This window comes from Mesoplodon bidens, assembly GCF_964165515.1.
Source record: "Mesoplodon bidens genome assembly, chromosome: 16".
Classification (NCBI taxonomy): Eukaryota; Metazoa; Chordata; class Mammalia; order Artiodactyla; family Ziphiidae; genus Mesoplodon; species Mesoplodon bidens.
This window is the reverse complement of record NC_138173.1, coordinates 9,024,970-9,039,453: the sequence shown is the minus strand read 5'-3', so window position 1 is coordinate 9,039,453 and position 14,484 is coordinate 9,024,970. Positions and strand designations below refer to the sequence as shown.

General features: G+C 40.5%; 1 protein-coding gene and 1 long non-coding RNA gene across 2 annotated transcripts in view; one reads left to right on the top strand and one right to left on the bottom strand.

Annotated features, from left to right (window-relative positions):
* Positions 1-14,484, top strand: part of LOC308604802 — a 121,580-nt gene that overhangs the window by 13,328 nt on the left and 93,768 nt on the right. The window lies entirely within an intron of this gene.
* CLVS1 (clavesin 1) overlaps positions 1-14,484 on the bottom strand; it is a gene marked incomplete at both ends in the record, with an annotated part of 138,456 nt that overhangs the window by 69,505 nt on the left and 54,467 nt on the right. Inside the window, one exon of the mRNA XM_081214296.1 lies at positions 13,694-13,868. Coding sequence (XP_081070422.1) covers positions 13,694-13,868 — 175 coding nt within the window. The remainder of the gene's footprint in view (positions 1-13,693; positions 13,869-14,484) is intronic.

The window sequence follows — 14,484 nt, the reverse complement described above, 5'->3', positions numbered from 1 at the left end:
GGAAATTAGGCAAGTGGTGCAGGAAAGCGGGGGTAGTTTTGGGCAGCACTGGATAATAAACTTGGATGAGTAGGGTAGAGCCACTTATGGTTGCTCTTAAATATTGAATATTAGTTTATGCTCATAGTTGGTTATTTTCTCTATGTGTCTGTTATACTTCGAATTACTATATTTAGCTAACTTTCTTATGGAAGGTGTTGTAATTAAGACACTCAATTTTTTACAAATATAAAGAAATGTGAGTATCTATAGGAAAAAGAAAACACAAGAATAATCAAGAAGTAGAACTTTGTACCAAAGTACTCAACAATACCGTGCTCTGACCAGAGAAGGATATTTCAGAGTGTTCTCAGGCTTCATGTCTGTCGCAACTTCGGAGTCAGGTCTTCTCTTCCCTAGATCTCTTTCAAAACTGAGTTCCCCCTTCCAAAGTCTGAAAATCCACCTTAACGTTGCCCTGTCCTCTTCTTTTTCTAAGAATATCTTAATTAAAACCTCATTCAGGGCTTCCCTGGTGGCGCAGTGGTTGAGAGTCCGCCTGCCGATGCAGGGGACGCAGGTTCGTGCCCCGGTCCGGGAAGATCCCACATGCCGCGGAGCGGCTGGGCCCGTGAGCCATGGCCACTGAGCCTGTGCGTCCGGAGCCTGTGCTCCGCAACGGGAGAGGCCACGGCAGTGAGAGGCCTGCATACCGTTAAAAAAAAAAAAAAAAAAAAAAACACCTCATTCAGTTACTGGACCAAGTTATTCGTAATTTCTTCCAAATCCTTAATGAGTCTCTGGATTAAGGCTTCAGGGATTACTCCTCTCAGTTAACGACATTTCAGCTGAGCTGGCATTAGCTTAACCATTTAATTTTTTTCACATTGTTAATACTCTCCATCAAACATCTTGAAATTCCTAAACTCCCCTCTAGTATTATTGAAGCAGGAGAAATCATGTTTATGACTGTATTTTAAGAGTTCCTTAGCGGTGAAAGATATTTTTCAAAGTCTTCAGTCCAGCTTTTGTGCGCAACAGCAATCACCCTGTGCCTGGCCAACACACCTCATTTTTCCTTTTCTCCTGTGTGTAATGGAAGGAACACCAAGCTAATCTTTGTCCCGTCCTGGGGGCATGACCAGCTGGTCCCTCCACCTATGCCTGCTTGGAATTCTGGCGCATGAAAAGTTGAATAAACAGTTGTTGAATTGAAGTGAATCTTCTCTTCCAGCCTTTGCCAATTCATGTTACCCATACTAATCAAAAAGTAGCTCAAATTTTTAACAGAAAGTATTAAATGAATAACCGGCTCTGCCATCACTCTCCTTAATATTTCCTCATCACTGATTTATCTATCTGCTAAAATGCATTTCAGGAGGCATTATTCAATAACTGGGATTAAGAGTAATCAAAATACCTAGAAAAAAATTAAGTTAAATCCCTTCCTCCACACCTTTTTAAATGTAAATTCTGATACATAAAAATGTTAAATTAAAAAAAATCTAAGTCTAGAAGGAAATGTGAATTTTATATAACATTTGGGAAAGAAAAGACTTCTAAGCCCTAGCAAAGGCCACTTAACAGACTTGATCATATAAACGTCTTAAACTGCTTTAAACAAGAACAGCAAAAATAAACATTAGTCGTTGTAGATGCAAATTATGGAAAAATGTTTGTGACGTGAGAAAATGTTAATTTCCTTAGGTAATAGAAATCTCTTACAAAATTAGAAATAAAACAAAATTTAAAAACCTCAACTGAAAAATGGTTGAAATACATTAACAAGTGATACACGAAACAGCTAATAAAAAATGTCTAATAAACATATGGGAAAATGTTCCACCTCAGTAGTAGTCAAAGTAATCAAAGCAAATTAAAACAAAAAGGGGCTGTGTGGTGGAGGCATAGTGGGGAGGTTACAAATAGACCAAGACTTTTTTTTGTTTTTTGCGGTATGTGGGCCTCTCACTGTTGTGGCCTCTCCCGTTGCGGAGCACAGGCTCCGGACGCGCAGGCTCAGTGGCCATGGCTCACGGGGCCCATCCACTCCGTGGCATGTGGGATCTTCCCAGACCGGGGCACGAACCCGTGTCCCCTGCATCGGCAGGTGGACTCTCAACCACTGCGCCACCAGGGAAGCCCCGTCCTTTTAGTTTCTTGGTGAATGAGCTCGTCCTCCTTCTCAACCTCCCCTTCTCTTTTGTGGGCTCCTCCTTGTCTAACTTGTTCATTTTTGTTGCGCTTCACTTGGGTTCTTTTTCTCAGTCACTGACTTCACTCCATAGTTTTTCTCCAAATGATCTTTCCTTTCCTATGATTTCAAATACCACCAACTCTATAGATCCAGCCCAGACCTCTCCCCTCAGCTTATACTTAATGTAAACAGTTAAGTACCCCCATGGCATCTTAAGCTCAGCATGTCCAGCACTCATTCTCTCCCCACGCCTGCTCACTCCCGTCTGCACCATCTCGTAGGTTGGCACCACCCCCGCCCTTCCCTGGAGCCGCACACCCAGCTTCATCCTCGACCCCTGTGCTTCCGCTTCCCATTCTCAAGCATCCAGCCACCAAGCACTGCTTTGCTTTACTTCCTGTGTACTTATTGAATCCTTTTATCACTCCTAATTTCGCCTTTGGTTATTTCTTACTTGAACAATTGCGGTTGTCTTCTATTCGGTTCCCCTGCCTTTGAATCTTCCCTGCTCATACCTACCAAATTGATCCCGGATGAAATATCAATCTGTGGTGTCATCCTGCTTCAATATGTTCAGTGGCCCCCAATGTCTGCAGAAAGAGACCAAGCTCCTTAGCATGCCACAGGGGCATACAAGCTGCTTGCCTGGCCCTTGTGCACGCCAGGATTATGAAATTAATTCTGCTTCTCTCTCTTAGTGAGTGATGTCTTGCCTCTGTATTTTTGCCCATAATATCTCCTCTACCTGAAATTTCTCCCACCCTGCCTTCATGTAGCTATTCCACAGTCATCTGCTAAGAATCAGATGAGGTGTGGCCTCACCCAGGAGGCCATTCCTAACTCCTCCTGCCTGGGTTGGGATTTTATTAACCTGGTACATATGACCCTTCCTGCACATGCAACATTGTTTACATCATTTGTTTATAGATCTGCCTCTACTCTGAATGATGACTTGTTGACAGCAGGGACTGTATCTGTTTACTTTTGTGGCTGATTCAAAGTCAGGTCTTAGTAACTGTTTCTTGAATAGATGAATCCGAGCATTGGCTAGGTCTATAATGCATGAGAGTCCAGAAAAAAACAGTTATCAAAAATATGCCAGAGATAGACCTATATAATTGGAACTGTTTTAAATGGGCCATCCTGTCTGCCATCTGGATCACCAGAGTGTCATTACCTCTAATTGTCTTCCTGAGTTTAATTGATATTTAACAAGGTAGAGCATTAAAAAGGATATTTTATTCCTCTAATATTTCTATAATAACATATTGCACTACTGAAAACTCAGAATTACAGCTCTGTGGCCTGAGAAAGTAGTTTGTTTAGAGAGCAAGTGTTCTTCAGGCACCCCTGGAGTGTTCAGAATGAATTAAGAACCTTCTTGGCAAAATATATACAAATATCCTTTTCCTTCAAACTGTTTGTATCTCATATTCTTTAATATATGAAAACTGTAAGCATCAAAGACTGTAAATGTTACTGCTTAAAAGAGTCCTCCAGGATGAAGGAGGTGAATTTTGACCCCATTAATCACTCAGCTACAGAGGCTTTGGGAGTGGACTCTCTGGTGATAATTAAAAGGATCACAACACATAAACAGAAAGAAAAAACACCTCAAGTGCCACAGTCTGAACAAGTGACACCAAGCTGGACCCAAGTCATTAACTGAGGTGAGAAGGTAGCTCCCTTGTTTGGGGTCAGTGAACAGGCTGGTGAGGTCAAACTTTAGAGCTGAGGCAATGGAGAGCCATTTCATTTAAATTCGTGAATTAGAGGCACAGGAGCCCACAGATAAGGGCTGGCCTCTTCATTCTTTGAATAACATTCTCCCTTTCAGTGAGCACTGACTATGGCCTGGGCACTTTTCATGCACTATTTAATTTCTACTATAAACCTATGAGGTAGTACTGTTTAGACACCACATTTTTACAGACAACAAAACCAGAACTGAAAGAGTTAAATGACTCGCCTGAGCTCTTAAAGTGGCAGAGCCAGGACTGAAGCCCAGATAGCTGGACTCCGCTCTCACCAACACCACAGCATGGTTGTACCGGCAGCAGTGGCATCACCTGGGAACGTTTTTGAAGGGTGAACTCATGGGCTCTTCTCCAGATCTACAGAATCAGAAACTGGGAGTGGGGTCCCGCTGTGTGTGTTGTAGCAAGTCCTCTGGGGAGTCTGTGTACTTACGGTTGCGATCCATCGCATTATACCGCAATAACCGTCTATTAGAGCAGTGCTTCTCCAGCTTTAATGTGAGTACACATCACCTGGAGAACTTGACATGCAGATTGATTCAGTAGGTTTGGGGTAGGGCCTGAGAGTCTGCATTTCTAACCAGCTCCCGGTGATGTTGAGATTGCTGGTTTGTGGACTACACTGCATAATAAAACCCTAGAATGTAGCTTCAGGAAGCCAGGTTGCTTTGTTCTCTGCTGTCAGCTGGTTTAGAAGAATACCAGACGCACCTTTTCTTTTGAGTGAATAGACCACAAGTCAGTATGTCTGCATGTCTGAGTCACAGACATGTTGATTTGGTGTGAATCTACTACTAACTCGAAATGCATCTGCCCAACCAGCCTTTACAGATTTCTAATCGCACCGGTCATTCATTTACCCTCAGGAACTGTCATGTTTCCCGGTGACTTGACGAACGTTTTACTGTTCTGGTCTTTCAAGTGAATAGAGCGCTTTGGATTCCCCAAGGGCAAGTGACATATCGTATGTTTTGGAAAAGAGATGGAAAATCAGAATGTGGGAAGGAGGCTAGAGAGAACGGATGAAGGTTGGAAACAGTTTAATGAAAAGGGACGCCCAGGAGATGGATGATTCCCAGCTGCCTGAGCCTCTGAGCCTTGCCCACAGTCCCCTCCCACCTTTGGGTTAAGAGTTGGAAAAGCAATGAACCTCCTTTCACACTAGACTGGCCCAAAGCTGTTGGGAGAGTTTAAATCAAAGCAGATATAAATATTATAAAACCATTTTTTAAAAAATGACAACAAAAGTCACACAGTAAACCTTAAACTGGAACGAAGAGTTAATGAACTGATAAAGTGGCCAGAAGAAAATGACATAAGCACAGAAATGAGAAAAAAACAAAAAGAGTGCTTCCTAGATCTCCTCTGGTGAGTGAAAAGTAAGCTTCTCTAAACCCTTAACAAACATCTGGGTTCTTAGGGAATCAGATATTTTGTAAGTAGCCTATGGGACAAAAGACTATATGGCTCTTCCTAAGTGAAACACTTCGGCACAGTAAATTCTTTTAAGTATCTGGGTTGGCTGAACATTGATAAATGCTGTGTGCTGATCGTAATGGCTGGGTGGCAGTGATTTACAAGAAGTAATTCCAAAAATTGATTTTGGAAACAGTGCAAAACTCAAGAACAGGACTTCAGCAAGCTGCTTATTCTGCCAGAATTCCCCAGCAGAATTGAGAATAATGCTTTGCTATATTAAAATGGTGGCATAAATATTACTTTGTTTGATTAAAATTTAAACAAGTTGTAATGAACAGATATAACGGCTCTTTTAGACATTATTGACCACATTTAAGGAATGAAACAGCAGAGTGAGAGAAAGTGACTTCTAGGCATTCTCAAAATTAGTATTTTTAACTCAAGTTTTTTGAACTAATATTCACAGAGTATTTATGTATCTGGGACAACTTAATATTCTAAACAATGACATACCCCATTGTTCTAAAGGAGGAATATATACTATATACACTATTAGAATTTCATGACTGGCTGATGCAAGATAATTTTTGATGTAAAAAATTCTGATGACCCCTTAAAGGGCATTCTTGTACATGATTATTATTATTATAATTCATTAATTCAGCCTGTGAAATACATAACCAAAGTTCTATGCACATGCCTTTTTTTTTTTTTTTTTTTTGGTACGTGGACCTCTCACTGTTGTGGCCTCTTCCGTTGCGGAGCACAGGCTCCGGACGCGCAGGCTCAGCGGCCATGGCTCACGGGCCCAGCCGCTCCGCGGCATGTGGCATCTTCCCGGACCGGGGCACGAACGCGTGTCCCCTGCATCGGCAGGCGGACTCTCAACCACTGTGCCACCAGGGAAGCCTAACATGCCATTTTTTTTGATGACTGTTGTCAGAGGCAGTATAATTGCCCTTTTCTTCACTAAGGCTTTATTTTTTAGAGCAGTTTTAGGTTCACAGCAAAATGGAAGGGACGGGACAGGGATTTTCCATATACCCCCTGCTCCCACACACGTATAATACTCTCTCATTATCAGCAGTCCCCACCTGAGGTGTACCTTTGTTACAGCTGATGAACCTACATCGACACATCATAATCACCCGAAGTCCGTAGTTTACATTGTGGTTCACTCTTGGTGTTGTACACGCTATGAGTTTGGACAAACGTGTAACAACAAGTATCAGTCGTTATAGTAGCATCCCTTGTGCTGTACATGTTCATCCTTCCCTGCCCACAACCTCTGGTCATCATTCATTGTCTTTTGCAGAGCAAAAGTCTTTAATCTTAATGAAGTTCAGCTTATCAGTTATTTCTTTCCTGGATTGTGCCTCTGGTGTTGTATCTAAAAAGTCATCACCATAACCGAGGTCACATAGACTTTCTCCTACATCTCCTGTGTCTGTGTCTAGATTTGTTTTTTTGCATGTGGATGTCTGGTTATTGTAGCACCATTAGTGAAAAAGACTATCTTTGCTTCACTGTAGTGCCTTTGCTCCTTTGTCAAAGATTAGTTGGATATATAGAATTGTCTTTTATTTTATTTTTAAAAGATTTTTATTGAAGTATAGTTGACTTATAGTATTATATTAGTTTTAGGTGTATAACATAGTGATTAGATATTTTTATGAATTATACATCATATGAAGTTATTGTAAAATATCAACTATATTACCTTGCTGTATGTAATATCCCTGCATCTTATTTTTTAATTTTTTTTCTGCATCTTATTTTTTTATAACTGGTAGGTTGTATGTCTTAATCCCCTTCACCTATTTTACCCCTCCCTGACCCTCTTCCCTCAGGTAACCACTAGTTTGTTCTTTATATCTGTAAGTCTGTTTCTGTTTTATGTTTGTTCATTTGCTTCGTTTTTCAGATTGCACATATAAGTGAAAACAGACAGTCTTTCTCTGTCTTCTTTACTTCCCTAAGTGTAATACCTTCCAGGTCCATCTGTGTTGTTGAAAATGGCAAGATTTCATTCTTTTTTATGGCTGAGCAATATTCGATTGTGTATATTTACCATGTCTTCTTTATCCATTCACCTGTTCATGGGCACTTAGGTTGCTTCCATATCATGGCTCTTGTAAATAATGCTGTTATGAACATTGAGGTACATGTGTCTTTTCAAATTAGTGTTTTCGTTTTCTTCAGATAAATACCCAGGAATGGAATTGCTGGATCATGTGGTAGTTCTATTTTAAATTTTTTGAAGAACCTCCATACTGTTTTCCGTAATACCAATTTACATTCGCACAAGCAGTGTACTTTTCTCCACATCCTTGCCAACACTTGTTATTTCTTCTCTTTTCAATGATAGCCATTCTGACAGTGTCAAGTGATACCTCCTTGTGGTTTTGACTTGCATTTCCTTGATGATGGACAATGTTGAGCATCTTTTCATGTGCCTGTTGGCCATCTCTGTGTCTTCTTTAGAAAAGTACCTATTTAGGTCCTCTACCAATTTTTTAATTGGATTATTTTTATGTTGAGTTATATGCATTCTTTATATATTTTGGATATTAACCCCTTATTGGACATAGCATTTGCAAATATTTTCTCCTATTCAGTAAGTTGCTTTTTTGTTTTATTAATGGTTTCCTTTGCTGTGCAGAAGCTTTTTAGTTTGATGTGCTCACATTTGTTTATTTATGCGTTTGTTGCTCATGTCTGAGGAGACAGATCCATTAAAATATTGCTAAGGTCAGTGTCAAAGAGCATAATGCCTATGTTTTCTTCAAGGATTTTTATAGGTTTTAGTCTTACATTTAAGTCTTTAATCCATTCTGAGTTTATTTTTGTATATGGTGTGAGAAAATGTTCTAGTTTTACTCTTTTACATATAGCTGTCCAGTTTTCCCAATCTCACTTATTGAAGAAACCATCTTTTCCCATTGTATATTCTTGTCTCCCTTGTCATAGATCAATTGACCATATGTGCATGGATTTATTTCTGGGCTCTTTATTTTGTTCATTTGATCTCTGTATCTCTTTTCATGCCAGTACCATACTCTTTTGATTACTGTAGCTTTGTAGTATAGTTTGAACTCAGGGAGCATGATACTTCCAGCTTTGTTCTTTCTCAAGATTGCTTTGGCTATTCAGAACCTTTTGTGATTCTATACAAATTTTAGGATCATTTTTTGTTCTGTAAAAAACGCCATAAGTATTTTGATTAGGATTGCATTGAATCTGCACATTGTTTTGGGTAGTATGAATATTTTAACAATATTAATTCTTCCAGTGCATGAGCCTGGAATATCTTTCCTTTTATTCACATCTTCTTCAACATCTTTCCTTAATGTTTTGTAGTTTTCAGTATACAGGTCTTTCACCTCCTTGGTTAAATTTATTTCTAGGTATTTTTTTTTTAATTTGATTGTAAATGGGATTGTATTCTTGCTTTCTCTTTCTAATAGCTCATTATTAGTGTATAGATATGCAACAGACTTCTGTATATTAATTTTGTATCCTGTAAATTTACAGAACTTATTTATTTGTTCTAATAGTTTTTTGGTGGAGTCTTTTGGGTTTTCTATATATAGTGTCATGTGATCTGCACATGGTGACAGTTTTACTTCCTTCCAATTTGGATGCCTTTTATTGCTTTTCCTTGTCTAATTGCTCTGGCTAGGACTTCCAAAACTTATGTTAAATAGAAGTGGTGAGAGTTGGCATGCTTGTCTTGTTTCTGATCTTAGAGAAAAAGCTTCCAGCTTTTCATTGTTGAGTATAATGTTAGCTGTGGGTTTGTCATAAATGCGCTTTATTATGTTGAGGTGTGTTCCCTCTATAGCAGCTTTGTTGAGAGTTTTTATCATGAATGAATGATGAATTTTGTCAAATGCTTTTTCTGCATCTGTTAAGATGATCACATAATTTTTATCCTTTGTTTTGTTAATGTGGTGTATCACATTGATTGATTTGTGGATATTGAACCATCCTTGCATCCCTGGAATAAATCCCACTTGATCAGGATGTATGATCCTTTTAATGTGTTGTTGAATTCAGTTTGCCAATATTTTTGTTGAGGATTTTTGCATCTATGTTTATCAGGGATATTGGCCTCTGATTTTCTTTCTTTGTAGTGTCTTTGTCTGATTTTGGTAATGCTGGCCTTGTAGAATGAGTTTGGAGGTGTTCCCTCCTCTTCAACTTTCTGGACTAGTTTGAGAAGGATAGGTATTAACTCTTCTTTAAATATTTGGTAGAATTCCCCTGTGAAGCTGTCTGGTCCTGGACTTCTGCTTGTTGGGAGTTTTTTGATCACTGATTCAATTTCATTACTAGTAATCAGTCTGTTCAGTTTTCCATTTCTTCCTGATTCAGTCTTGAAAGATTGTATTTTTCTAGGTATTTAATCATTGCTTCTAGACTGTTCAATTTGTTGGTGTATAACTGTTCATAGTGTTCTCCTATGATTGTTTGTATTTCTGTAATATCTATTGTAATTTCTTCTCTTTCATTTCTAATTTTACTTATTTGACCCCTCTCTCTGTTTTTCTTTATGAGTCTGGTTAAGGATTTATCAATTTTCTTTATCTTTTAACAAAAACAGCCTTTAGTTTCATTGGTTTTTAAAATTCTTTTTGGTCTCTTTTTCATTTATTTCTGCTCTAATCTTTATTATTTCCTTCCTTCTACTAACTTATAATTGCCTTTTAAAGCATTAAAATACAACTGGTAGACACAAACAGAAGACTGTCACCAAGTTGCTAGCCCAGTGCCCATCACCTCTATATTACATGGTATCAACTCCACTTGGGGAAAATTGGGACTGTATATAACCAAGAAAAAAAGCAGTTAAACATCCAGATTCAAAATAAAGGAAGCTTCTCGACATTACATTACAGGGTATTCCAAATGTCTTTTGCTTATTGTGGTAGATATTCTGATATGCTGCCAGGCCCCCTTTAGGACTGAGTATTTATTTCCCAGCTGCTTGAGGTGCTACCAGGAGAAAATTCTCAGATAATAGTGCCCTCTGGAGCCCCAGGCTGAAGAGAGCTGCTTTGCCCAAACTCACAACCACTTCTCAGGACGGCCTGCACCCAGTTACTGAACAATGTGGGAATATAAAGGTCCAGTCCCTTGACTCCAGTCAGGGACAACTCTGAAGGGTCATCTCAGTTTCAGAACACCTGAAGCTTTCATTGGAAATGATTGAATCCCAGCTTAACTTCTCCTGCTGCCAACCATTCTTCATAGCTTCCCTTCTGCGGTGCTGACCCCAAGAGCGTTCCCTAATGAATCTCCTGCATGTTAATCTCTGTGTCAGAATCTGCTCATCAGAGAACCCAACCTGGAACAATCAGTAATTGAGGGTCTCACTGAACAACTTTCTTTATGGAGAACTACGAACAGAGGTAATAGAGCTAAAACTCAGGGTTTTGAAACTAGGTTGTGATACAGGCGAAGGGCTGAACAAAAATGATTCTGAATTCTCACAACCTGAACACCCCACCCCCTTCTCCTGCAGCAGGTATTGTCTGTGTGTGTTGAGGGGGTTGCCATATTTCAGGGCCCCAGATCCTCTAGGAGTTGATCCGCAGGTAATCCTAGAGAACGCCTATGAACAGCTGAAACCCCAAACCAGATGGCCTAGCACAAAAGTAGTCTGATTAGTACCCCCGTGCCAGGTTACTTTCTCACATCTACCCCACAAAAGGCAGGACAGCAGAGAAAGCAAGTTCCCTTCACTGGAACATAGAGTCTCCCTCCCCTGCAATCTCCTGCATGTCTACAGGACACTCGAACCTCTTTGGGCCTCTCTGATGGTGCAGAGAAAAAAAGAACAGCAGTGACTTCTCATCTCTCACTGACCCTTTCCTTTTCTCCAGTGAAGTCCATGGCCTTTACCCATGCCAGTGGTGTTATGCAATTTATCTTGAACTTTCGTGGCTGACAAGTGGAGACCTGTATGGGATCTTCCTTGTACCACAGTGTGACCACAAAGACATGAATTCTGCTAGTATCAGTTAGGACTTTTTTGAAATGCCATAAGCAGTTAATGGTTACACTGTGGATGGAAGCAATCCCTGCAGTGATAAAAGGTCCCTGGGTGAGCTGGTAGGGAGGTGACCATGGTGTCTGAATTCCCGCAAAGCCTGAGAGAGGATAGCCTGGAGCGAGAAGTTGCCAGTGGCTGGCCAGAGCTGACCACCCACTGTAGGGCAAGAACCAAGCCAACAAGCTCGTTAGGACAAGGAGCCCATATCCCAGACAGAGGAGCTGCATCCAAGCTCAGCTTCTTCTAGGATCACTGGCTTCCTTCTCCTGGCAGGAGGGTCTGCACCTTTTTAAGAGTTCTTAGGTCTTCAGGGTCTGGGCAGGCAGAATTCACAGAAAAAGCTACATCCCAATCCAGACAGCCTGATAGGCCTGATACTTTCCCACAGTCAAGGGAGTTTACCTTGTTTAGCAACAGAGAGGTTCAGGCCATTGCTCTGTGAGATGATGGGAGGAGGTACTTTTTCTCCACCCTGACCCTGACCCCATGCATCTCCCCTTCGCCCAGTAGAGGCTATTCTTTAACCAGAGCTACAGGACGTTGTGGAGTTCAACCCGGACCCTGGTACATGAAGAGAGAAGGCCCAGATAGGACTCGCTTTGCCCCACAAAAGGTCATCTAGTATTTCCTGTAAAAATATATTACAAACTTATGTACAGCTTTATGTTTTAAAACACATTCGCATGCATTGACTCAGTAAGACCCACATTAGCCTAGAGAAGTTGGCAGGGGACATGTTATATAATCCACACATTTCCAGAAATAAAAATTGGAACACAGGGCTGGAAAAAGTACATTTTTCTTCCTGATTTATGAAAAATCTTATAAATACGTAGAATTTGAATCACAGCTACTTACACATGTAATGAATTATCTCTTTTTAGAAAGATAAAATTATATGACGCTTGTACTACACCACAGAAAATCCTGGAAATATGGCCAGCATAATTATAGGGAATGAAGTAAACCTTGCAGCTTACTTTAAATCTCCCTTTGATAAAAGCTTTAAGGAGACAAAGATCAGATGTTCAGAGGCTTAGATGAGAGGATGCTGGAGAAAAAGAGAGCTAAGAGAAAGGGATTGACAGTAAAGGACAAACAAGTCTATGACTGAGATGTTTTTAAGGCAAGGCAGGATCCTCTGTAGCCTAGAAATGCAAAAGCAAATTTAAAAATGTGCCCCCGATAACACTGTGTGATGTAACTCCCCAGGATAATGTGGCATTCTTGGAACAGTGTGTACTTGTTCCTCTTCTGAAATAGGAAACCCTTTCAACAAAATAAGTTCCATTCAATAAACATGAGTTTATCAGAGGCCCTGTAAGTGCTGCCTATTTGCTGGGAGCCTAATGTGAATCAGCCACAGTTTAAGAAACAGGCCCACCAATTACTCATCACACTAGAGTATGATGGGTGATTGAAATGGGCTTCCCAGTCTTGTACTTTGAAGAGCTTGAGTACTGGCTGCTTGATCTGGGAATTAACAAATAGCTCGTGACCTATGTAGCTGCACGTAACTGCCAGTCGGTTGGGAGTCGATCTTCCTACAAAAGGAAGAAGGGACTTGAGTTTTATCTATGCTGATTCTGGATCTTCCTGAACTATGCCTTTTCTTTTGTACAATGATAATGCATCACCAGGAAGCTAAGCAGCATTGCTTAGCTCTGAGTTTGCTACTTTTCATGGAATCACCGGTCCTTAAAAGTAGAAGGGACCCCAGGAACTGACTCCCCTAACCTCTACATAGCGCAAAAAGCCCTTCCCCAAAGTCCTGACAACTGGTCATCCAAACAGGAAGTAGAGTTCCATATGCTTCCTTTGCACTGAAATGATTTACTTTAGTACAAACACCTCAGCACGTTGCCTTCAGAGAAGTGAGGATCCAGCGGGTATATTTTCATGTGCAAAGATGCTTCCAGAAACGCTGGAAAGCTTCCATGCCACTGCAATATAAGGGCACACTCATAAAGTAGATGTTTTCTAGTTTTAATTTGTGTGAACTCACACGGATTTGGCTAAACACCTCCAAGCTTTATTCATAATCACACCGGTAGGTAATTTGTGCCCGTGGTAACAGTAGTTTAGAGTTGTTAATGAAAATGGAGGCTAATTTAAAAAAAAAAATCATCTCAACTCAGGCTGGGGTAAAAATACGGAGTATTCACAGGTGGATTCTATCGAAGTTTTCTTTTTCCGTTCTCAAAGGCAAACATTACTTGGGTTGCAATAAGAAAAGAGCACACAGTCACATACTATCTCGCATGGTCCATTCATTGAACATACCTGCAACCCTTCAATGGCCAGTTTGAGGATTGATGGTGTCAGTTTGGAGGCTTGTTTGAAGGAAAAATTACTCCAGTCTATAATTAAAATGAAACCATTTATCTGAAGCTCCGGATCTTCAATAAGGACTTCCAGTGACAGCAGGATGGCCCGGAGGATGTCGGTGAAGGAGTTCCTGCAGCCAAAGCAGAAAGGAGAGGCTGTGCATGAATATTAGCAGGTGATAAGACTTTGTGTGTGAAGCACCGGCTGCCTCACTCCTGTGCTCCGTGAGCCCAGCCTGCAGGGTAACACCAGTGTCCTGTACCCAAAGTGACAGAAAATACATTTGCTAAACTTCACAGGAACAATGCTTTGAGAATCACAGGATGGAACCTCCCTTTGATCTGACCAGAACGCCAAACTTTACAAGATGTCTCTCTTTTGTGTTTCCTTGGGTCTCTAGTCTCTTGCTTCCACCATAGACCTGATTGCATTTCATTGAAATGCATCCCTTACTCGTCTCTCCCTCCTGGGCCATAATCATAGTTGTGGCCCCAGTATCTAGGTACTTAATGAATATTGCTGAAAAAATGAGGTACGGCCTTCATCAGAGGCACTTGTTTTGATTAAACCTCTTATTCTTTTTGGATGGTTAAAATCTTGCTCAAAGTGTAAAAACAACTGTGCAATTGATGCTGTTTTTTAGCCTCAATTCATGAATAGAGAAAAATAAAGCAAGAAGAATAGCTTATTTTCATTGAAGGTGTGCAGAATGTGATTCAGGAAGGAAATCGCTTGCAGTACAGCAG